The following is a 24583-nucleotide window of genomic DNA, read 5'->3' as shown; positions in this document are numbered from 1 at the left end:
GCAGGCTGCGATTTTAAGGAAGGAGCCAGTGTTATTTCACAGTAAAGTCTCTGTACCGGGAAGACGAAGCCAGAGAGCAGAGAGAACCGTGCACAGGTAGTAAGAAAAAGCTACGCTGGACTGAAATGAAGGACGTGGAATGAGATAAGGCGAGAGAGTGGAACATACAAGAGGCCGGAAAAACCGATGTGTTTTGCCTTCGTAACTCAAGGGGCCTGTGAATACGGATGCTACAAATACCTCGCTCACGGGACAAGAAGCCAAATGAGCGAGCCACCTTTTCCACAAACACAACTGAGCATAAGACCACACTTCTTTCTTTTCACAGCCTTTGAAGTTTGGCACATCTTTTCCCAACACGCTCAAATTGTGAGCATCCAGGTTTGCACATAAGACGCTTTTTTTCAAGGCAACAAAAGAATTCAGTAACAGACGTGGAGAAGACCTGACTGCTGGAGATGCTTCGGTAATTTGCATTTCCATATTAGAAGCTCCAGATTTTAAATTGAAAATACAAAACCCCACCTCATTACTGCTTTCCTTGGGTGAAGAGAAAATGGAAAATTCTTCGCAAAAGCGTGAGCCTCAAGAACTCCCCCACACTGCCTAGCAGTGCTCAGTCTGAAGGGCAGGCAGGGGCCCGGGGCCCAGTGGGCACGAGGCACAGGGGTACTCACGGTTTTCCTCCCGGAATGCCGGTCAGGTTTGGAGGTATTGCTGGCACGCGCATGTGATGGTGTGGGTCAAACCCAACCTGCAATTTTCCCAGGCAAGACAACAAAAACAAGCACAGTTACATTAACTCATCTCAGCCTACCCGCTACCTCCCTAAATCCTGGGAGAACACAGCCTTTAAAATAGGATTTTAAAAATATATATGCAGCAACATCTACTGGGGAGAAGAGAGGATGTTTATGATTTTAGTGGTAATGTATCGGGGGGGCGGGGGGGTGAACCATACATGAAAAAAAATTATTTGTGTAAGCTTTGAAGCTTATGATGGAAACAAAGGGTTCACTGCATTCATTATTATTTGCTCTGCTCTTGGGGGTTTAAAATTAAAAGAAAACATAAAATAACAAAGACAGTTCCTCACCTTAGGAAAGAAAATGGATCTCACGACAGAACTGCATGTAGTTTAATTTACAAGTATGACAGGTCCCCTTACAAATACCTCCACTTATATAGACCACGTTCACAAATCTGTCTGGCAATCCTACGGGCTGAGGAAGAGCCTGATTCTGTAAGGGCCACACACGTACCACTGGGGATCTCCCGTAGGCGGCGGCGGCGGCAGCAGCAGCGGCCGCCGCGCTCATCTGCGGAGAAATGTTGTGCAGCCCAGCGTAGGCGGCACCTGGGCTGGTCAGCTCCCCATTCATCCCAGCGTGGGGCACGATCCCAAACGGGGTTGGGTATGGACAAGGGACTGCCATCGGGGTCCTTAGGCTTGAGGCTACAGACCGAAACGGAAGGAGGGAAGAGAAAAACCAAGAACACAGATAACAGTAAGTTAGTAAAATGTTAATACACACGTTAAAGGAGCCAGGATTCAAATGAGCTTATTGTAATATTCTCAAAATCCAAAAGGCATCAAGGTTCAGAATAAATAATTCTAACAATCTTACAATGCTGGTCATTACTGCTCTGAAGGTACTGCACTCTTTAAATTGCTTTAACTTCTTTAAAAACAAGAAGCATAAATATACAGAAAACCTTTCTTCTTACTAACCCAGGGGGTCGACTCCTGGTGGTTTTCCAGGCACAGGCCTCAATCCGGGAGTGGAGTTACTGCCTGGTGTGGGTGCATCAGTTCGTGGAGTAGGGGTATTGGATTTTGAAACAGGAGTGGTAGATTTTTCATTCTAACAAGAGATGGAATAGAATATAGTGGCAATTAGAGCACAGTTTTAACCATGACGTTAAACATTTAAAAAGGCAAATCAGAAGGAAGAAAAAAATGGAAAAGGTTCTTCAGCTTGGGCCTTCACTTTCATAATTAAAAGGAGCAAACCAACAAACAAAAAGAGTTCACCGAGTTCATAAAACCAACGTTCAGGAGGACGTAAACTGAAGCCGAATTTAGGGCAGAGTAGATGATTTCTAGGAAACTGGTCTGAGCCAGACAGACGCTGACAAATCGTGATGTCCCGACTGTGACCGACCACTTGCTGGTTGCTCTGATTTAAAGCTGGTTGAGCTGGGTTCCTGGTGGACTGCTCACGTCACAAGGTTTCCTGGCTAACGGGTCCCGTTAAAACAGACCCAAGCCTGAACTGTCACAGAGATCAGCAGAGAGGAGTTGCCAATACAAGAAGGCCAGAAGGCCAAGAGGAAACAACAGAAAAAAAGAACTTAATATAGCCCTGTGCCAGACACATCCCCTAGGTTGCGGACACACTGAGGAATTTTCTTTCCTTTAGCTGTAAACTCAGAGGTTAAATGAAAACTGAATTTGTCTTTTTTTTTTTTTTTTTTAATGTTATGTTACAAGGAAATAACTGGTGAGGAAAAAGGAAGACATACTACACAAAAAATGCAATTAACTACACACAGCCACAGAAGAAGGGGGTATGGAGAGATTATCCTGACTTGCAAGCAGTTTCATTTTTGCATCCATGATTTGTGGTGTGAGTCAAGGTAGACTTTTGTAAATGACAGATTACTTCTTAGATAGGAAAGGAAAATTATTGCAGTTGTATATAGCTTGTAATTCAAACAAAGCTAGCAACAAAATCACATCTAAGCCAAAAACGAAATTTACCGTAAACCATAGGTGACAAAACCATCCCTGTTACCCCAGAGTGTATTTCTTCATCTTCCCTTAGACACGTTTCACTCAATTTCCCCATATCCCTCCCCTATCCTTGCAAAAACAGTCATAAAACACACATGTATCACTGGTAAGTCAGTAAACCCATTCTGCTCCAAAAGTACTTTTGTTGATTAAATTTGAATACCCGGTAGAAAAAAAAAACTATGTATGTTTTTATATGTGTGTGTGTGTGTGTGTGTGTGTGTGTTTAGAAATAAGAGTCCTATAGAAAAATATGAAAAATAGAAAAATTTCAAAATAATCAAAGCCAACCATCTCGAAAGAGGCAACGCCGAGAAAGATGACGAAGACCAGCTTACAAGGCTAAGCTCTTTGGATTTGGAGGAAGGAGTGCTGCTGGAGGATGCGATAGATGCTGGACTGATGGGGGCATCTTTCTTGAGCAGGCGCGTCTTGTCCAGACCATTCTCCCTCGGGGAATGTGCTGGGCTCCCTCGAGGGGAAGATGGATCCTACAAAGGAACATCAAGGGCATTAACGCAGGACGGCACATTTACAAGGTTGGAGTACTTGGGTGTGGACGTCTCTAGCGGAGAGCATGGGGAAGTGCACAATGTTCTGTAATAGATAATAAAAGACTCACCAAGTTGCTCAAGAAAACACCTGGAATTGAGCTCAAAGAAAATACAAGATTTATAGTACAGTCACCCCTTGAACAACATGGGGGCAGATCTGTGCGGGTCCACTTATATGCAGATTTTTTTTTTGATAAATAACAGTACAGTACTATAAACGCATTTTCTCTTCCTTTATGATTTTCTTAACATTTTTTTCCTCTGGCTTCTTTATGGTAGGAATACAGTATGTAACACATATAACACACAGAATATGTGTTAATCGACTGTTTATGTTATCAGTAAGGCTGCAGGTCAAAAGCAGGCTAAGTTTTGGGGGAACCAAAGTTCTACATGGCAGCATCATGTGTAGACTAACTGAATCACTACGTGGTACACCTGAAACTAATAGAACACTGTGGGCTAACTATATACTTAAATTAAAAAAAAAAAAAAAGGCAAGTTATATGTGGACTTTTAATATGCGGGAGGCTGGTGCCCCTGAACACCCCCTCCACCACCTGCATTGTCCCCGGGTCAGCTGTACTTATTGAAAACAAGAATCAGTACCCTACACATCTGCAAGCTGCCTGTCCGTGAGACCTGCAGGCTGACCACAGAGGTCTGGTGTGCATTCATGGTGATAGCAAAAGGCACTGATACTTCATGGAAAAGAATAGCAATACAAAAAGGATTAAGACAGAAAACTAGTAATGCATAAATTTTTCACGTAAACAAAAAGCGGGTCCCTTTAGAAACTAGGCACACACTGTGCACACTAACTGCTTGGGCACGAGTCACTGGGACAGCGGGTGAGAGCAGGAGGTTGAACGTACCTCATTGGAAACGTCGACCACCAAGTTGTCGTCGCTCTTCTCAGCGTCGCTGTCCTGCATTGACAATGGACAAGCATTACCTCCTTCCCCAGTGCACAGGCACAAAGGACAGATTTACCCTAGAGTCTAGACTAATTCCTCACATCTTACAAAAATGAATGGCGCCAAACGGGGCTAAACACTTAACGACGTACTATGTTCTTTAATCCCCATGGTGATGTTATAAAGGAGGTAATATGATGATTCCGCTTCACAGGTAAAAAAACAAAAAAACAAAACAACACACAACAAACTGAAGCTTATGGCTTGCTTGTTACTCCAGAGCAGAAGTTAGCACGGCCGGCTAAATCCAGCCTATAGTTGTGTGTGATTTGTTCTCTCAGTGTTTTTGTGGGTAAGTAGCTACTCTTTTAAAATTGGGATTTCATTCTTACTCATTGCCAAATAGTATTCCATCATGTGTGTGTGTGTGTGTGTGTGTGTGTGTGTGTGTGTGTGTGTGTGTATATATATATATATATATATATATATATATATATATATATATATATACATCTTCTTTATCCATTCATCAGTTGATGGACCTTTGGGCTCTTTCCATAATTTGGCTATTGTTGAAAGTGCTGCTATAAACATTGGGGTACATATGCCCCTGTGAATCAGCACTCCCGTATCCTCTGGATAAATTCCTAGTAGTGCTATTGCTGGGTCACAGGGTAGTTTTACTTTTAAGTTTTTGAGGAACCTCCACACTGTGGATGGAACTGGAGTATTATGCTGAGTGAAATAAGTCCATCAGAGAAAGATATCAAATGTTTTCACTCATGTGGAACTTGAGAAACTTATCAGAAGACCATGGGGGAAGGGAAGGGGAAAAAATAGTTACAAACAGAGAGGAAGGCAAACAATAGGAGACTCTTAAATACAGAGAACAAACTGAGGGTTGATTGCGGGGGAGGGGGAAAATGGGTGATGGGAATGGAGGAGGGCACTTGTTGGGATGAGTAATGGGGGTTGTACCTAAGCGATGAATCACGGGAATCTACCCCCAAAACCAAGAGCACACTGTATATGCTGTATGTTAGCCAACTTGACAATAAATTATATTTAAATAAATAAATAAATAAATAATAAAATTGGGAGATGTCACATGAAAATTCAAGCTTGCAGCCTTGTTTTGAGGCCTACAGTCTTGCAGGGCAGCTCCACAGTGGGCAGAGAGGGGACTGCCTGCATCTACCCCAGTGCCATCCAGCTTGTTCCCTTCACTATGTGCCCTGGAGGGCCAGTCACCGAAGAAAAATGAGCTTCACCCATGCTGGACACACATTTGGGTGCCTCTGCAAGTTATAGTCAACAAAACCTGCTTTATTCCTTAGCACAAGTTCATTTTAGGCATTTTACCAGGTTTTCTATGATTTTATATTTTTCCTTAACATTTCTAGTTGACCAGAGAAAATCCAGCCACCTTGAAATACACAGAGGGAAGTAAATACATCTATAGAAATGATATTATGGAACACCTAAGATGTCTTCTATTAGCTTCCAGATAAAGCACTGTGTTCACTCACGACACGTGTGCACGGACCTGCACGCACAGAGGACTTCAGCTAGCCCACTGAGATCCAGCTATAAATGCAATCACTAGCTTCTTCTCCTAGTAGATGTTTTTTTTCTCTTGTGTTCTAATTGTGGTTGATAACAGTCAAAGGGTAAAATAGCTGCTGATAAAAAGCGGAATAAACTGGCCTCCCCCAAAGCAAAGGTGAATGAACCTACATAACGAGCTGCGATTTCCTTTTCTTCAGTTTTCTGCTTTTTGCTATCAGAGGAGTAGTCAGTGGAGTTTCTGTGCTTCTCGGCACCTCGGAAACTGGCTGATGGGGATACTGAAGAACTCTGGAGTTAGAAAAGAAAGCAGCTTTGAGAAATGACCATCCCTTTAACAGTGAGTTCTTCAGTCACTTAAGACTTAATGTTCCTCTTCTTCATTAGTATACACTTGCAAAACTTAGGAGGAGACAGGAGCAGGAGGTGAAAGGAAGAAGGCAACAGAGGTGTAGAGAGAAAACCAAGGAGAAATGGAAAAGGGAATGAGGGATAAAAGGAACGAACTGTGTAGAGACATGGCAGAGGGAGCCAAGGAATAAAAAAGGAGGCAGGACAGCAAATCCAGAAGACAGAAGGGGTCTGGTCCAAAGGAGATGTTAATTACACTGGCAAAGCATCTTTAGAAAAGTGAGAAAGGAAGCGGATAGGAAAAAAAAAAAAAAAAAAAGGAATGGGGCAGCTGGGTGGCTCAGTTGGTTAAGCATCTGACTCTTGATTTCAGCTCAGGTCATGATCTCACAGTTCCTGACTTTGAGCCCCGCATCAGGCTCTGTGCTGACAGTTAGGAGCTTGCTTGAAATTCTCTGTCTCCCTCTCTGCCCCTCCCCTACTTGCACTCTCTTTCTCAAAATAAATAAACAAACACTAAAAAAAGAAGAAGAAGAAAAGGAAAGAAGAAAAAGGCAAGCCACCCCCCCCCACCCCCACCAAGTTTGCTGGCTGATGGGAAGCCAGTATCTTAAGCCATTACAGAAACACTAAATACATTAGAGTTCAACCTGGAGAAAAATTAGTACATCTTCAAAGAAAAGGGAAGAGAGGTACTCTTTGGGAATTTGAGCACCCAAAAATGGTGATCATGTGACACTAAGGTCCTATTTACAGAATTTTGCTTCGTCCCTTGTCTTGTGGGCATGGAAGATTCAGAGTGGCAAGTAATAAGAACAGAAACAAAACATCTGCAAAAATGTTCACTTTGTTCCTTTCCGACTCCTACAGTTTTCATAAGCCTGCTCTTTTTTTTTTTTTTTTTTTTTTTTTTTTTTTATCTCTGGAAACCCTGGAACCCCCATTAGGACCAGGTAACAGAGAAAGACAGTCCCTCCCTCTTGGGAACACGGTCGGGAGCGACCCGTATGGGTTCAGGTGATGTCCTTCATTTCTGCCCTTCCAAAGAGGTCCCAGGTGGAGGAGGCCCACACGTCAAAAATAAGCACTGAAAGCACAGAGAATGGATGTGTCTGCCATTGAGGCCAGGTGGCTACTGGGAGGCATATTTAGATAGTATGACAGCCTAAAACCAGATATGAAGAAATGAAGAAAGTGTCAATGGAACCGGGAAGCAACCTTACAAACTGGCTAGTGACTCAGCTCCAGACAGACCAAACAGGAGCTAGCTAGACGTGAAGGTGAGGTGTGAGAGAGGGAGCAGGGCTGACCTGTGGAGGGTAGGTCGTAAAGGCCAGAGAAGCCAAGTCCTTCATCAGGGCACCAGCCCAGGGCTCTGTGCGCTAGACTAACCCAGGCTGGACGGTGGAAAGAACATTTGGAGTTAAGAAAACAAGTTTTAGGAACAGCAAACAATCTCCACCAGAATATCTCCGTCTTGCCATCTGAATCAATTCAGGAAACTGTTCCGTAAAGCTCTTCCTCATTGATAACTTTTACTCTTCTCATATAAAACTAACCTTTGTACTTTTTTTTTTCTCCTTTATCTTAGTCTGATGGTATTATAAAGATACACAACACTGGAGCGCCTGTCAGCATGGAGCCTGCTTGGGATTCTCTCTCTCTCTCCCTCTCTCTTTGCCCGTCCCCCAGCTCACGCACTCTCTCAAAATACATAAACTTAAAAAGAAAAAAATATACACATTTATAAGGGCTTTTAAATTAACTATGGGGGAGGGAGTGTGATATCCAGAACTTGTGGCCCTGTATTCCATTTCACTTCCTCCAGACCTTAACACCACATTTTCTTTTGTGGCTAAACTTGCAAAGTGTGTTGTTAGAGGAAAACCAATTAACTTCCTCCCCCCCCCCCCCCCACCCCGCCAGTATCTCTACCAAGACACCACCCCCTAGTGGTCAGCTGTGCTGATGGCAACTCCACCACCAGCTTCAAAGGCAGGAAGGAGAGGGGATAGGGGTTTGGTGGCAAAGGAAGACGAGAAGGACAGTGAGTGGGTTCCCAACAACAGGGCTGGGTATCTCTAAACCCTTCCTTCCTTTGGCATTCTCTCTCAGCATTTTCAATGAATGCAATAAATTGTAGGCATCAAACCCTATAACTATCCCTATTCATTCACCCTTAAGCTTAATGGCAGAAAAGATGGCACGCGTTACTCAGTAAGGCGGAAGGCTGAAACAAAACATTAGAAGCCAAATAATTTTTAAAACTGGACTGCTTCATTTTCACGTATTTCCACTCAGTTCCAACCCTTGTTCCTAAGCTGTAAAGACTCGGTTCAATGCTTCTGCTTTATTTTCACACCATGACTAGGTTTTTATGACCATTACTCCACTAAAATCATGCCTGCAAACATCATCTGTGAGCCTCTACCTACCATATTTAATGTCAGAACCCCATATCTAGTTCCCCTGTCTCCAGTCTATCCTCCACATTTCTGGGGTTCGTATTTCCCCAAAGAGAGATTCAACCACTTCTCAGTCTTCCTTAAAAACAACAAATCGTTTCCCACTATCCTTAGGGGAAAACAAAAATCCCATATCTGAGCCTGGCTGTTTCCAAAGCCCTTCAGTCCATGCCCTAAACCAGAGCCCTGGCCTTAGAGCTCAGCGCCACGAGCTTGGTGTTGCCCAGTGCTCTGTGCATTTTCATCGTATCTGTAGCCTTTTTTCCCCGTTTATGAGAATGCCCATTTTCCCTCGGTATCTTTCTGTTGAAATCCTCATTCTTAAGAACCAGCTCTAATGTCACCTTTTAAAGCTCGCTCAGACACTGGCAGGCAGAATTAATCACTCAATTCCTCTTTGTTCCCTTAACACTTTGTTCACCCAGTGAGTAGAGCCCTCGCAATCAATATGTGGCTATTTGTTTACAAGGTTACTTCCCACCCCGGCACAGTGAGCAGCAGAGAACTGCCCAGAAATGTTTTTGAACATCAATGAGCAAATATCACTTTTGTGCTCCTCAATCTTAACCTAAAATTCAAGTGACACATTCCCTTTCAGAAGACCACTAGGCTGGACGGTTCCACAAGAAACCATTCATTGCAGTGAGAGCTGAGCAGTGACGCCCCTTGGAATTAGCAGCAGGGAAGTTCTGTGTCTCCTTCATCTCTACTCCTCTACCTACTCCCACATGCCTTCATCCGACTCATGTGATATCTTACAAAAAAAAAAGAAAAAAACTCTACGTTTGCATGATTATCAACAATCTGAGTCTTTTGATTCTGAGACCCTCTACTGATAAAGTCATTTCCACTTTGTCCGAAAGGAAAAATTGATTTTTAAACAATTATGAAATGCTTTCTTAAAAATCAATACTTAAATGGTAATGTTTATTTATCTTTATGCTTTATACTTACTTATTGACATACATGTACAGACAGCTTTACTTAACTGGCTGGTTTCTGGCTCTGTGGGCAGTATTTTATTTGTGAAGTTTACTGCAGAACAGAGTTATATGTTGGAGTCTCCTGGTAGAAGGATAAAGAAGTTAATTATCACTAGCATTTAAAGGTTAAGCTACACAATGGGCACCGGAGCAATCCGCGATGTTCCAATAACATAATTGCTCTGGAATCAAACTGGACTTGGCACAGACTGCCATCACGAATCTTACACCACCGTTCTGCCACTGGAAGGCCTCTTGGATCTTTGCTGAGCATGTGAACAGGAGGAATTAAATAAATACTTGTAAAGACAAAGTCATGCTTTCACTACAAAGTACTTCTGTTTCTCTATCACTACTTTACAAGCTTACCTACATTAGATTTCCCCTAGCTTGCTACACAGGAAACTTACTGGAGCTGCATCATGACTCTGTATAAATCTACAAACTCAGAAACATTTTCTCATTACCGTTTGATCATGTGAATGTATCCGCAAATTCATTAAGGAGGGTCATAACAATAAGAAAAAGTAGCCTTTTTACCTCTCAGGCAAAATACCTTAAATGTGAATGCTTACTAAAAAGCTCTGTTTTTTTAATTTTTTAAAAAATCTTTATTTATTTTTGAGAGAGAGACAGAGCACAAGCGGGGGAGGAACAGAGAGAGAGACACAGAATCTGAAGCAGGCTCCAGGCTCCAAGCTGTCAGCACAGAGCCTGACGTGGGGTTCGAACTCATCAACTGTGAGATCATGACCTGAGCTGAAGTCGGACGCTTAACCGAATGAGCCACCCAGGCGTCCCAAAAGCTCTGTATTTTTAAAAACAAAACACTTGGGGCGCCTGGGTGGCGCAGTCGGTTAAGCGTCCGACTTCAGCCAGGTCACGATCTTGCGGTCCGTGAGTTTGAGCCCCGCGTCGGGCTCTGGGCTGATGGCTCAGAGCCTGGAGCCTGTTTCCGATTCTGTGTCTCCCTCTCTCTCTGCCCCTCGCCCATTCATGCTCTGTCTCTCTCTGTCCCAAAAATAAATAAACGTTGAAAAAAAAATTAAAAACAAAACAAAACACTTGTGTTGGGATATGAAAAAGAACAAAGTAGATGTTTAAGGAAAGAAAAGGAAGGAGGCAAACAAAAAACCAGGGGGAAAAATAATGAAAATCTGTAAGTCTTATGATATGGAGATCCCAATTGCTTTGGAAGCAAAAGGTAAGCTTTACAAGAAGTTACTCCTAACATCATAAATCATATTTTATCTTCAAATGACAAAAATGATAGATCCTGGTTTGAAACCCAACCAAGACTTTACTAAGGTTATTACTGACCAAGTCAGATGGAAAACAGACACATCCCTCAATTGAAATGGATGGCCCCATCCCTTCACCTTTACTCCTCTGCCACTTCAAAGACGACCATGTATGACAAAGAGTTCTATAAAGCACAACACCGCCCCCCCAAAAACCCCAAGAAATAGTGTTGTTACAATTAGCTAATTTTAATAACAGGTAGCACAGATTTTACTAGCAGGCAATAGCATCTGTCTGGAGTCAGACTGCCTGTCTGGATTTGAGTCTAGAGTTTTCCACTTAATAGCTGTGTAGCCCTGGGGATGCTGCCCAGTTTGTCTCTCTGTGGTCTGGGACAAGAACACCCCACCCATTTCCTCACTGGGCTGCGCTGAGGACTAGGAGAAAGAACCTACGTAAAGAAGTACTAGGCAAGGTCCCAGACAGATAACTGAGCCCCTCAGCAGCAGCAACTCGGCACTATGACGGAGAACTGCATGCTATTTACTACAGAGCTGGTGTGGCCCTTCTATTTGGAGCCTCACATAAGGATTATTCTTGGCATCTGTGTTAGCACTAGCCCTCAGCACAGATACACAGATGGCCTGTAATGATAGGGTTTCAATAGACTGCTATGAACCAAAACACATCTCCTTTCAACAAAGTAAAGGTTTTGGTTTGATACTGCAGGCAGGACTAGAAATACCACCTCCACATCGGACTTTCTAATTTGATTTCAAACGCACATCAAGCTAAGGCTGCTTGCCATTCACGAAGTGCAGTGGGTGTTATGTCCCTGCCCGCTTACAAGATTCCAACCAGAAGGAATGGTTGAAGAACCATGATCAAAAACTCTCAAACACATTTGATATGGTCTGTTCATTAGCTACAGCCTTCGAACACCCCATCTACTTGGTACCAAAGAGTAAAACCATCAGATAAAGGGGATGATGATGGGACAAGAGGGTACCATGAAAATCCGGCTGGGGTTTTGCCCCTACCTTACAACTGCTGTCCAGGCCTCCTCTACTCTCAAAACCAGCCCAGTTTAGACCATTAATTATACTGTTAGTCTGACTGTAGTTCATTCAGTATGGGAATTAGTTTAGATCAGGGACAATTCAGAGGAAGTCTGTTAATGGCAGTGGGGGAGGGAAGGATGGAGAAGTCAGGCTCAAGAGGCTGGCTGACCCTTCACTGGTGCCATAACTAAAGTCCTCAAGCATCATTTCCTCTGCCAAAAACAAAAACAAACAAACAAAAAAAAAACAAACCCTAGATGACTAAAACAGACATGAATATTGTTGACTTTCTTGAGTTCAGAAAGGCCAAGGTACTGCTGGAGATCAGCAGGGACTCTGCCCACCCCGCATCCTAAGCAGAAGGGCCTTCAGGAGGAGCCCTTCAATCATGAGTCACCCTGCCATCGATATGTTCACTAGTCCTCAAAGCATTTCAGAGTTATGAAATACTTTAAGTTCTGAAGTGAAAGTAGTATCCTGAATCACCTATATTTACCAAACACAGTACCATACCCCAGTGCATTCCTGACTGAGGTTTTATTGTACAGTATTACACAAAATGCTTATTATTTACATTCATACAGCTCTTTAAAACGGATACAACATTGTGACATTGATTATCCCACCCATTAGAAAAACAACCAGAAGAGATGGAGAAAATAATCCTCAATTTGGAAAAATTAAAACATAAAAAATATTTGGCTAAAATATACACATCTTACATACTGACTCATAACACATGCAAATTTATGTAAATTAGCTTAAAATTTATAGCATGCTGCTGGTGAAAGACCTGAATATGGTGGGGCTCTAAGCCAGTCACCGGTGTCAGTTTACTGCTCATTACAGTAAGACTTTTTTAAAATAACCTGCTTGATTAAGGAAGTCATTAAAAACACAATCTGTATATAACCCTCACAGAACTTGCTTTTTTCAAATTAGCATAAATCAAAATTCACCTTCAAAAATGACTGGGACTTTCTGAAGACCTGCCCTTGTTAAAGTATAATCTCCATATAAAGTAATGAGTCTGTTCTTAATAAATGTTTCACCTTCCACAACATGACAAGAGCAACACATTCCTTAAAATGTTCTATTGTTGTCTTTGCCTTTCTGCTTCTCTCCTGGTAAGAGATACCTGGGTCAAGATAAATGTCTCTGGCAGATAATCAAAACTCGATCAAACAAGGAGCTGAAAGAGGAAAGATTAACAAGAGAGGCAGTGTCCACAGTGGGTACGGAATGGGTCCTAGAGTCAGCGCAGGTGGGCCAAACTAGGCTGTACCGCCCGCTGTGTGACCTTGGACAAGTTAATGAACGTCTCTAAGCTTCAGTTTCCCAGTGGGCAAACCAAGGCTGAGTGGGAGTCCTTGCTGGGAAGGCTGCTGCCAAGATGAAAGGAGAGTGCATGTTGTGAACGCAGTAGCTAGCCTGTGAAGGGCCGCTACTCCTGTGCTAATGTGGAACCACCACACAAGGTCAGTGTGCTCATGGACTCTTTCGGCAAGTATCTGCTGAACACCCACTAAGCACGGACAAACAAAGATGGATGAAACCTACACCTTGCCCTCTAGTAAGGCCTCGGGAGTTAAAAATACTTAGAATACAAAAGTCCCACATATCTTTTCCTTCATGCAGTAAAATACACAGCACTTCCATATTCAGTCATTCATGTTTTGTTTCCATGGCCTCAGCATTATGTATTACTTGGTCAGGATAAAACGCTATAATAATTTATAAGGTATCAATAGAATTGATTTTAAATTAGGACATTATCTTAATGTCCTCCTGGGTTTTCTTGAATGTTATTTCCTCTTCCTGGAATAAAGCTGTTGGCTCCACCCCAGAAATTTCATTAAATACAGTTACTTTAGCTGGCGAGCTGAGCTGCTGCTGCTGTGTGATGCTCTGACACCAAAGACACAGGTCTGGTCCTTGTGTGGCCACCTCAGCTTCCCTCTCCGGACAGCCACTGTCTGCCCGTGGGCCAAACTGTGGGTTACATGAGGAAGCAACTGGGAGAATGAGAGGGGACAGGAAAAGTGAGCCCACAGATACTGCTCAGAAGTCCCATCTCTGATCCGGGCTGATCGCCCCAGAGCCGCCTCATGCCCTTCAATCCAATGGACCTCCTCAAAGTTCACAAGACCTAACATTCTTACGCGCGTCTGTCCTCCGTCAAGAGTTCCCTTCCCTCGTAAACAGACAAGATTTATGATCTTGTACGCGCTCTGTAAACTACGGTCACAAGCACCTGCCACCTTCCTCTGGGAATTTTTTTTTTTTTTTAGTACAGCACCCATAAAATACATCCTAGATCATTCATTCGCTGCTGCCTTATAATCAATGTTACCAAGTCACGCTGACAACTACGACACGATACGTGAGTCTGACTGCCCTAAAAACAAAAAGGGGGGACTGGCAAAAATTTCCTTCCCACATTTTCTGGGAAGGTGACTGACTTTGGACCTACACTTGCACTGTGTTCTGTTCCTGAATCCAAATATCAACCGACTTCTACCAGCTGCTTTGAAAGAAGCTGAAGTAGAGCAGCTGCTCCGAGAAAAGAAGTGACTCAGCTCGAAGACTTGGCAAAAGCTATGTCTTAATGGACCAGAATCCTCATTTTAGTAACTATTAAAATTTATTGGAAAAGAAAGCCTTTTCATGTTGCTATTTTTTCCAGTAAACTGTTTTAATCTATTTCAAAGACTAAACCTTTTTTTCTTCCAAAGAGTGTTAACTCCACAGAGCCTCCTATATATCCTTATGTATTACGGATGCAAATATTCTCTATTCTCTACAACATCGGAGGGTAGTTCAGCAGGAACACGGAAGGAAACAACAGTGTATCAATTCAAAGGCAGGCTGCCTAACAGTTTTGAGGGGGCTAATCAGAAACTCCAGGTCTTTGTCTGCCACCTCAATACGGCAAAACAGTTTTCAGTGATGACTCAATTTGGCCGTAAGGTCCTTCACTAAAACACTCAAGTGTGTGCTCTAGAATAGACCCAACAAACATAAACATCATGTGAGCCACATACGTATTTAGACCTTTTCTAGTAGCCAGATTTTTAAGAATTGGAAACAGTAAAATTAGTTTTAGTCATACACTTAGTTAAACCGCCGTATTCCCAAATACCATTCAACGTACAGTCCATATCAAAACCAGCACTGAGACATTTTACGTGATTTTTTTAGTACGAGGTCTTCAAAATCTGGCACGCGTTTCACACCTGCAGCCAGTCTCGATTTGGACTGGCCACGTTTCCAGGACTTTAACAGCCACGTGTGGCTTGTGGCTACCATACTGGATGACAGAGGTCTCAAAGATCCTAAAGCCACAATGGGAATCATGCCTATTAATATAAGAATCTGGCACTTTACAGAAGTACAACAGGACTGACCCGGCCACTGCCTCCCTTCTCCAATCTGAGCTCAGAGTCTCTTTGTCAGAGAGCTGGACATCCCATACTCTTTCATCCCACAGCATGGGCTTCTGCCAAGAACTCATCCCCAGTCCAAGTGGCTAGCGTTTTTCACCTTTTATGTCTCAGCTTAAATGCCACTTTCTCTGAAAGGTCTTGTTGGTGATATTACCCAAGAAGATCTCTCCTGGAAATCTCTATCATAGCCCCTTATTTACTTCCATCCTAGCATTTATACTACAGCCATTATTTTCTTGTCCCTTGTATTTGACTCGAGTTCCACGAAGGCAAGGACCATCCCCCTGGTTTGGTGCCTCAATGAATAGCTGCTGAAAAAATCAGTGAGTACAAAACTTGATCTGTTCCTGTATCAATACGCATGCCTACGTTTGCTTGTTCCCGTATTATTTTCGTGTTACCTGGAGAGAAGAAGTTGTGCGTTACCAAAAGGCAAAAGCTACTGTGCCTTATTACTTTGTGTTCTCAGCACTCAGTATAATGACTGTCACAGCCAGAAGAGCAGCTGCCTGGGGCCGGGAGGACGCCAGTGCAGGTGTGGTGTGTGTAGGCACACCAAAGGAAGGAGGCAGCCTTCAAAAGTCAAAAGTGGTAATTCTGAAAGTGATACAGTGACAAGACAATTTTCAGGATTATGCTGTAAAACTACTAACAGGAAGCAGTACAAAAATTAAAACTGGGACAGAGGGCAGAATGATGCCAGGTGGAAAGAGGGTCTAAGGTGGTAGCTTTACCCTGGTTGTTCCCCACCAGCAAGGGCACAGGATCTGACCTCTGGGTGAACACACAGGAAGTATTTGTTGTTACATAAACGTGACACTATCAAGCCCACCAATTTTTCTTATTCTGAAAGAGATAAATCTTCTACACAAGGGAGACATTTTTCAACTGGCTCTCCTTCGTCTTTCATCATGTACTCGTCACCTGCCTGTGACCAGGGAGAAACAAATCTTATTCAAGTCTGACCACTGAAAAGGCAGGATTTAAATGAATCCTGCCTGACAGACCGACCACAAGAAGAATGCAGGCATCAGCAGTTTTTCTGTGGCTGCTCATTTAGAGAACAGTGATCCCTGGGGATCTCCTAGAAATGTTTATCTCCCAAGGAGGGATGTGGTAAAAGGAGGGGGAAAAAAAACCACCTTCAGTCCTCATGTTTTTTTAATGGATAGTAAGTCACCACACACAGGTGATGAAAGAAACAGCCCCGTATAGGGCAGACAGACATAATACTTGTTTTTTTTAAAAAGAGCTTTACAGTGGCTGATTGTTCAGTCATAGATGACTAGAGTTTTATGTAAATTTTTAGCATGTAAAGCAACATACAGCATGAGTATCAATCAGCTTAACAAAGTGATTTCAGTATACTGACGAATGAAAACAAAAGAGACACAGACACTCGGAGATACAATTTCCAATCTTTCCCAAGAAATGATTTCAAGCAGCGGCTTTCATTTGACAAGCAGATCTAAAGATGCAGGGCTGACAAAATACATAAAACACTGGAGAAACAGGTTGATTCGCCAAGTGTGGGCCAAGCAAGAGGAGTCTGGTCTAACCAGGAAACCACACCCCTTCCACTAACCAGCGCTGAGATGTTGGTCGAATCCCACCCCCTCCCACCACTCGATCATAGGTCAGAGAGCAAAACTGTAAAGGGCCTTACAGAACACGTCTCAGAGGTGTCCACTTGCCACCACAAACAACTGTGGGTGCTGGTCCCCGGCTCCTGTTCTCTGACCTTGACTTTTCCTTCCCTCCCACTCCTCACCTGGTCCCTGCCCTGCCATCAACACCTCTGTCAACGCTTAGTCTTGCTGGTGGCAGCGTGGGCTAAAGAGGTTGTTGACCCTTATTCTAACATGTCCTTTTAGGTTAATTACTTTTGTATACTCGGTGTACCCAGTGACATTTAATCACTACGGCACTACTCGAGTAAACAGAAGTGAATGGAGCCAACTGCAATTTGGCATCGAGCTAAATGGTGCGGTAATAGCAGCATGCTGAAAACGGACCGCGAGAAAATGCTCTCACTCACCACGGTGAGAAATGAGGTGGACACCATTTGATCAATCGCTATTTTATTAAAAAGCAAGCACACTAGCCCAGTGGTAGGCTTTTGCTATTTAATACTAAATACGGCTTAAAGGAATCCTGCACTTTGTAACATATGGACGGTCCAGTAAGTGCCTGCTGACTGCCTGGATGACGACAAAAGTAACTCAGAGTGTGGGTGTGACTTTCACGGTATGGATGTGTCCCCTGTCTCCCTCTCCACAGGCACGCACGCATACACTCAAGCACATGTGTCCTGTGGCAGGATAGCCCTCTGCTAACACAGTCAACCGTCTATCCTCTTGCTAGCGTTTGGGTTTGTAAATACCCGGGGCACAGAAGTTAGATGCAGAATGTCCTAGAACTCTGTATATACATCAAAGCATCCAGTACTAGATTAATCAAATGTCATGCCATAGACCGTGAGCCACTGAAAGTCTGAGAAAACACACGGCCAAGGACTTCTACTGGGAATGGAGAGTGGGTCAGAGAGTCCATCCGCAGCCCTGAACGGAACCAGCCAGAGCAGAGGGACGGAGGGTGATTTTGTCGAAGTGCTTTCAATACTGGCTGGCAGATGAAAACATGAGGCCTTACTCCTCTATCTAAGGAACAACAAAGACTTCGCAAGCACAGTCTCATGTAGCGATGCCAGTAAAATCCCACAACGTTAACCGAATGCTCCTTCTGTACCGGCAGTGTGGTGAGACACTGGGGACACGAAGTGAAGACGGCACCAGTGTTTTGGTGCTGTCGAGTCTAGAGGGAAGGGGATGGAATGGAATAATCACAAGCTGGACAGAGAGAGTGCTCTGGTTTCAAATCTCAGCTCCAGCAACTTATTAGCTGTGTGATTCTGGCAAACTAACCCCGAGGCCTCAATTTTCATCCCTGTAAAATAAAGATACCTGTCCTACCAGATTGTCATGAAGATGAAATGAGATAGCCACATGAAATGGCAAGCATACTGACCTTTCTTTCATGCGTATTTCTGGCATCTGCCCGAGAAGCCACAGGCCAAGGCTTTGCCAGCAGCCCAAGCAAGCAACGGGAGGCCTGGAGCGCGGCCGCACTATCTCCTACTGGCCTGCCTTTGACAGAGGCAAATGGGCAGTTCTTCAGGTTCTGGGCAAAGGCCACCCCACTACTTGCCCAGATTCAAACGTTTCAGCCAGCAGATTCTCTAGTTTGGGCATCTACCTGCCCTATTGGCTTGGTGCCCTCTTCAGAAGTTCTGCTCTTTCCTCTCATTCGTAGGATTCACGTCGAGCACGCCTTCTGACATGACGTTGAGCCGGGGTAGTAGAATAAAGTCTACGCTTGCAACCCCAACCTCACCGAAGTTTGACAAATGACCCTAAGGTGAGTAAGGCGTCGGGACTGATGGGGTGGGGTGGGCCAGGCACTCTGCTGGGCTGTAAGGCACTGACTGAGCACAAAGTACCCCTCAGTTGTAGTAGGGGGCATCAAAATAAACTTATTGATATAGTAATAAAAAATTAGTAAGTGCCAACGGCAACATGTTACAAAGGAGATAAACAGGATGCTAACCTTTAGCGTCCTGACAGGGTGGCCAGGGACTGGTTCTCAGAGAGATGACATTCAGCTGACAGTGGGAGCAGAAGCTGGAGCCAACCATGTGGACGGCCAGGAGAACGCTGTGGACAGAGAGGCAGGAGGCCTGGGTGCCGACCCTGGAGGGCCAGCATGAGGGGCTGGTGCCGGACAGCGGGAGGGCTGGGCTGTGCGGGGCTCAGCAGGCCATGGGGAAGTCTGTTTAATTCTGAGTGCCACTGAGGAGAATGGGGGGATGACACATGTTCTCAAAATCGGTCAGATCTCTGGAAAGTTCTATGTTAGAGGGGGACCAGAGTTAAGACTTTTCAGAGCACTTAAAATCGGAAAAGACCACCTTGCTTACTTACCTCCACCCCCTGGTAATTAAAAATAAAAACAATACTAGGTGCACAACATAAACCTTGCAATTATACGAAAATTAAAACAACAGCATTTTGCTTCAGATCATCAAAACTGAGCTTTCATCACTTCTGTGTCCCTGCTTTTACCAACCCAGTTAGCAGGGAGGCAGTGATCCAGGGCAGATGCAGGTGACTCGGACTGGAGGGGGCACTGGAGAAGGGGCGAAGAGGATGGATTTGAGAGAGATGGGGAGGTATGACCCGGCGACTCACTTCACGCGATCGTGTATGTGTGGCACACAGAAGTATGTGTATGTTGCAGGGTGTGTGCAGGATTATATATGTATTTATAGAATCAGAATGGAAATCCAGCTTGTCCACATACTTCACTCATCTTCACTGTGATATACGTTTGTACTGTAAAAACAAAGAGCTCCTGTCCTTTCCTAGGTATCCCACAAGAATGTGCTTAACCTTAAGGTGCTCATGGGACGACGGGGAAACATGTGAATGACATCCTCCAGGTTGATCACGGAAGGGGGGTGGGGTGGGAACACACAATTAATCTAATCAACCAGAATTACATTTCCACAAAGTGGTACACTAGATATTTGAGAGAGACGCTGCAGAATAAATGCTGATCGCTACTCAAAGAAACTTAGAAAGAAGGAAGGAAGACCTGTATCTGTGATGAACAGAAAACCGGATTATAAGAGCATGTGAGACATTTTGGGGGGTGAGATCTACCCACTGAGACTCCTATGGGAGAGGAGGCCAGGCACTGCCAGGGAAGGAGGAGACAGTGCTGCCAGGGTCCACACCTGGGCTGAGGGGATTTCAGGCTTGGGGGGAAGGCGAGGCTAAGTCCAGGAGGAAGAGGAGGAGAGTAAGACACAGAGCAGCGAGGACAGAAAGGTGCCCTTTCTCTGGGATAGTGTCACAGGATGAGACAAGCAGGTGGGGGGCAATTCAAGGGCTAGGCAGTGTTTCTCAGCCCTGGCCTCAAGACCGACTTGACCAAAGAGCTTCAAAAAAAAAAAAAAAGCCTCACCTGTGCCCTGCCCTGGAGCAAAAGAGTCAGAATGGGGAGTGGGCCTGGCCAATTTTACAAGCCCCCCGGGTGGGTGGCTCTATCTTTGAGAACCTCTGACCTCAGGTGTATTCAGATAATCAGCAGTGCTGCGACTGCTGTCAACTAGTACTCCTAATCAACTAGAACCACCTACCTATTAATACCAAGTCACCTCCAGCCCTTTCAGAGGGCACAATTAGCCCAGCAGCAGCAACAGCATCCCAGACTTTATCTCCCTGTGGCTGTTCTTGCCGGGATGACCCACATTTAACCGGTAAGAAATAACATATTTCAAAATCATAGTTTGGAGCTGGGAGAGAGAAAACAATCACAACTGTGTCACAAGATGAGGCGACATGCTCTTTACCCATTTCTGAACGCCTGAATGTGGTGTTCCCATGCATGACTCTACAATGCTGACAAAGTGATGTATTTTGAGTGCCATAATTAAAACGATAATCTCAATAAAGTGGGCATTATGAGATAATTGGCCATCCTCAGGTATTAAGTAAACTGTGGTAAAAGCCAAGGATACTCATTGCCAAGGTCAATTACAATAATTGCTAATCTGAATCACATTATGCTATTGTAAACCCGCTTGATTTAAAACACACACACACACACACACACACACACACACACACACACACACACACACACACACCAAAAACTGATTTAACACACACCACAGGGAAATGACCTGAGAAGGAGTTCTTGTTGTTCTTGTTGCCTGACTACGGGTCACTGAAGAATTCCTATAATCAACTTTGTAGGGTCCCCACTTACATCCTATCCCTTTAAACCACACCTGTTTCCTCAGCTCTGCAGTCTGAGCTCATTAAGGAAATGTGCCTCTCAGACATTAGGTGGCTCAGAACGGTAACATATAGGAAGACAGAGTGGCTCTAAATTGATAATAAAATTAGTCCAACATAAAAACAAATACCCATTACTCCTTGAGAGTAATTTTCCCTGCCTCGGCACATTACAGGAAGTCTTCACTGACTTCTGCAGAAACCGAGTCTCTCAGATATGATGGGTTTTAGCTTGTGGGAAGTTATTTCACCCTCCACATGCCACTGTCAGCTTGCCTAGTAGATCAACACTCAGGCTCAAGTAACCAATGGTCAACCAGAAGTCAGGAAAAGCCCGGAAGACAAGAGGGAAAACAGAATGTGTGACCTTCCTTCGGCTAATTGGAATGTGTTTGGCAATCGAAGAGTATAAAACTTCTTTTTTAAGCTGTGATTAAACATCAAGACTTTGATGTTTTATACGGCATTCTTCCCCAGTAATTAACTGCACTAATGAAGTTAATTAGTGGGGAAGAATGCCGTATAAAACATCAAAGTCTTGATGTTTAGTGTCACCATCAGTTCAACTAAACAGTAATAAAGAAATAATTTCTTAAAGCGCATTTATGCATGCTCAGCACTTCGGTTTACAAGCTCCGATTGTAGGATAGGAACATTTTTCAAAATACCCAAAGATGCTATCCACGATGCAATCCAACTGCACTGACAGCAACAACATACCATTTAATGTAGTGTAATTAAGTGGCCAAGAACGCCACATAAAGCAAAAGAATTGAGACATTTAATCATAGTTATGAGGACAGTTATAAATCTACCATTACTGTGAGATGAAGGAATGGGGAAACCCAAGGCGAACAGCCACACGAAGAACTATGCAACCTGGAGGCTGATGCTAATTAAGCAGTGGATAGTGGGTTTACACAAGGGATCAAGACCCCATGGAGAGTGGGTCTAGACAAGGGATCAAGCTATCAAACAAGACGTGCAGACAGCAGGTCCTTTCAAGCACTCCTGGATGGCACCTCATGTCCTCTGCCCTTTGGTGGAACACAGTGAGCGGGGATAGCAACACTGGGATGTGAAGTCCACCGTGGGCCTCCTCCACGTGAGGCTCACGGCCGCGACAGGCTCTACCGAACAAGGCTGGTAAGTGCTCCTCTTTAGGGGACATCATCTAGTCCCCTACTATCTTAAGTATGGCCCACTGTCCAGCACCGTGGAGATCCCCTTTGAGAGTCTGTCCAAAATACACTCCTGACGGCCCTGCCCTGTATCTAACTAAATCTGCAGTTAACTCACATGTCTGTTTACCCTCATTAAAATATTTGACAAGCACCTGTCTACTTCAACCTCCCCCTCACCTCCTTATACAGGAAGAAACTTGAATCCCTAAGATGAAGGAGCTCAAACTAACAGGGCAGATACTGAAAGACGACCCTCTGATTTTAACAGGAGGCCCAGGAAATGGTGCCTGTGTGCTGCGTCAAAAGAAACCAACCTGGGGCGCCTGGGTGGCGCAGTCGGTTAAGCGTCCGACTTCAGCCAGGTCACGATCTCGCGGTCCGTGAGTTCGAGCCCCGCGTCGGGCTCTGGGCTGATGGCTCAGAGCCTGGAGCCTGTTTCCGATTCTGTGTCTCCCTCTCTCTCTGCCCCTCGCCCGTTCATGCTCTGTCTCTCTCTGTCCCCAAGATAAATAAACGTTGAAAAAAAAAAGAAACCAACCTGTATACAGAGCAACAAGGCATCATCAATAAAAGAGGACAGAAGGAGTCAAGAGAATGACAAAGGGGATTGCTTCATTAGGTAGGACAGGTCTGGGTTCAAATCTATTCTACTTGGGCCAAGCAGTCTATGAAACAAGTATGAAGTGAAAATTTACAAATTCTAGAAATCTAAAAGATGAAAAGGACATTAAAATGTGTATTGGGAAAGAAAAGCTCTAGAGAAGGAAAAGTTGTGGAGTCTCCACTTTACTTTTTTGAAGGGCGATGGAGACATGAGAGGAAACGTGGCATCCGCGGGGCCACCACACAGGACTGTGGAGAAAGCGGATGGACCACCCCGGGCACCATAAATTGTGCTCCTGCACAACCGTACGTCGCCACACAAACTCACGAGGCGATGACAAGGATGCACAGATTGTCGCATTACCTAAGGCTGCATTCTAAAGGTCAATCAGGATTCTAGACAATGACAAAAAAAAAAAAAAAAAAAAAAAAAGAACAAGAAGGCAGGCTGCATAAAAGTCACAGAGGCAATTTCATCATTACTCATAGAATGAATGTCTCTCTCCCCAGTGAAATGTGAGCTCCGTGAGGGTGGATACTGGTCTTTTTCAATACTATATCCCCAGAGCCTAAGTACGGTGCCTGTCCTTGGCTAGCCACCGAAGAGCAAAATTTTAACAACATTTAACAAAGAACAGTCCTGAGGCTTATTATGTGGAGATGCTCACTGTATTAAGCATCATATAGCAGTTGCTACACTGAGTGATGGGACAAAACTGACAGATAAACTTAACTCCTGGAGGCTACATTAGTTTCCTAAGGCTGCTGTACGAATTCCCACAAACTGGATGGCTTAAAACAACAGAAATGGGGGCGCCTGGGTGGCTCAGTCGGCTGAGCGTCCGACTTCGGCTCAGGTCATGATCTCGCGGTTCATGGGTTCGAGCCCCGCATCGGGCTCTGTGCTGACAGCTCAGAGCCTGGAGCCTGTTTCGGATTCTGCATCTCCCTCTCTCTCTGCCCCTCCCTCACTCATGCTCTGTCTCTCTCTGTCTCTAAAATAAACATTAAAAAAAAAAAAAAAAGAAAGAAAGAAAAAAAACCCACCACCAACAACTGAAATGTCTTCTCTCATGGAGGGGGAGGCTAGAAGTCATGGTCAAGGTGTCAGCAGGGCCATGCTCCCAATGAAGTCTCTAAGGAAGAATCCTTTGCCACTCCAGCTTCTGGTGGTTGCTGGCAATCCTTAGTACTGCTGCTCTATCTGTGGCTGCGTAACTCCAATCTCTGCTCGTCTTCATATGGCCTTCTTCTCTCTCAGTTTTTGTACTTCCCTGCCCCCACCCTATGGAACAGTGGCAATGTCACTGAAATGTCTCAGGAACTATCCTGTCTAGATGACTTTCTCACCACATGCACGTGGTCTCAGTGTCAAGGCAGAGGCACAGGCTTTTTAAAGGTTTCCCACCTCCTCCTAATTTCTTTCAGAGTCTTGCCTCATCTCCAGCATTTTAAAGTACTAAGGAATTCAACCTGTAGCATTTCTCCAAAGGAACAATATTTATATTGCAAAATGATGAACTTGGCCCTCCAAAACATCTTCTTACTCAAGA

At 44.2% G+C, this 24583-nt stretch overlaps 1 protein-coding gene across 13 annotated transcripts in view; it reads right to left on the bottom strand.

The window, feature by feature from the left end:
- TLE4 (TLE family member 4, transcriptional corepressor) overlaps positions 1 to 24583 on the bottom strand; it is a 142775-nt gene that overhangs the window by 17677 nt on the left and 100515 nt on the right. For all 13 annotated transcript variants that reach the window (XM_086685053.1, XM_086685054.1, XM_086685060.1 and 10 more), the window contains 6 exons: positions 6006 to 6125; positions 4227 to 4280; positions 3136 to 3288; positions 1733 to 1865; positions 1263 to 1456; positions 678 to 754 (listed from right to left, as the gene is read on the bottom strand). In XM_086685053.1, the coding sequence (XP_086541179.1) occupies positions 678 to 754; positions 1263 to 1456; positions 1733 to 1865; positions 3136 to 3288; positions 4227 to 4280; positions 6006 to 6125 (731 nt within the window). The remainder of the gene's footprint in view (positions 1 to 677; positions 755 to 1262; positions 1457 to 1732; positions 1866 to 3135; positions 3289 to 4226; positions 4281 to 6005; positions 6126 to 24583) is intronic.

Source organism: Puma concolor, chromosome D4 (genome assembly GCF_028749965.1).
Source record: "Puma concolor isolate L17-30 chromosome D4, mPumCon1.1.hap2, whole genome shotgun sequence".
In the NCBI taxonomy this organism is placed as follows: domain Eukaryota; kingdom Metazoa; phylum Chordata; class Mammalia; order Carnivora; family Felidae; genus Puma; species Puma concolor.
The sequence above is the reverse complement of the archived record's forward strand: the minus strand, read 5'-3'. Positions and strand labels throughout refer to the sequence as shown.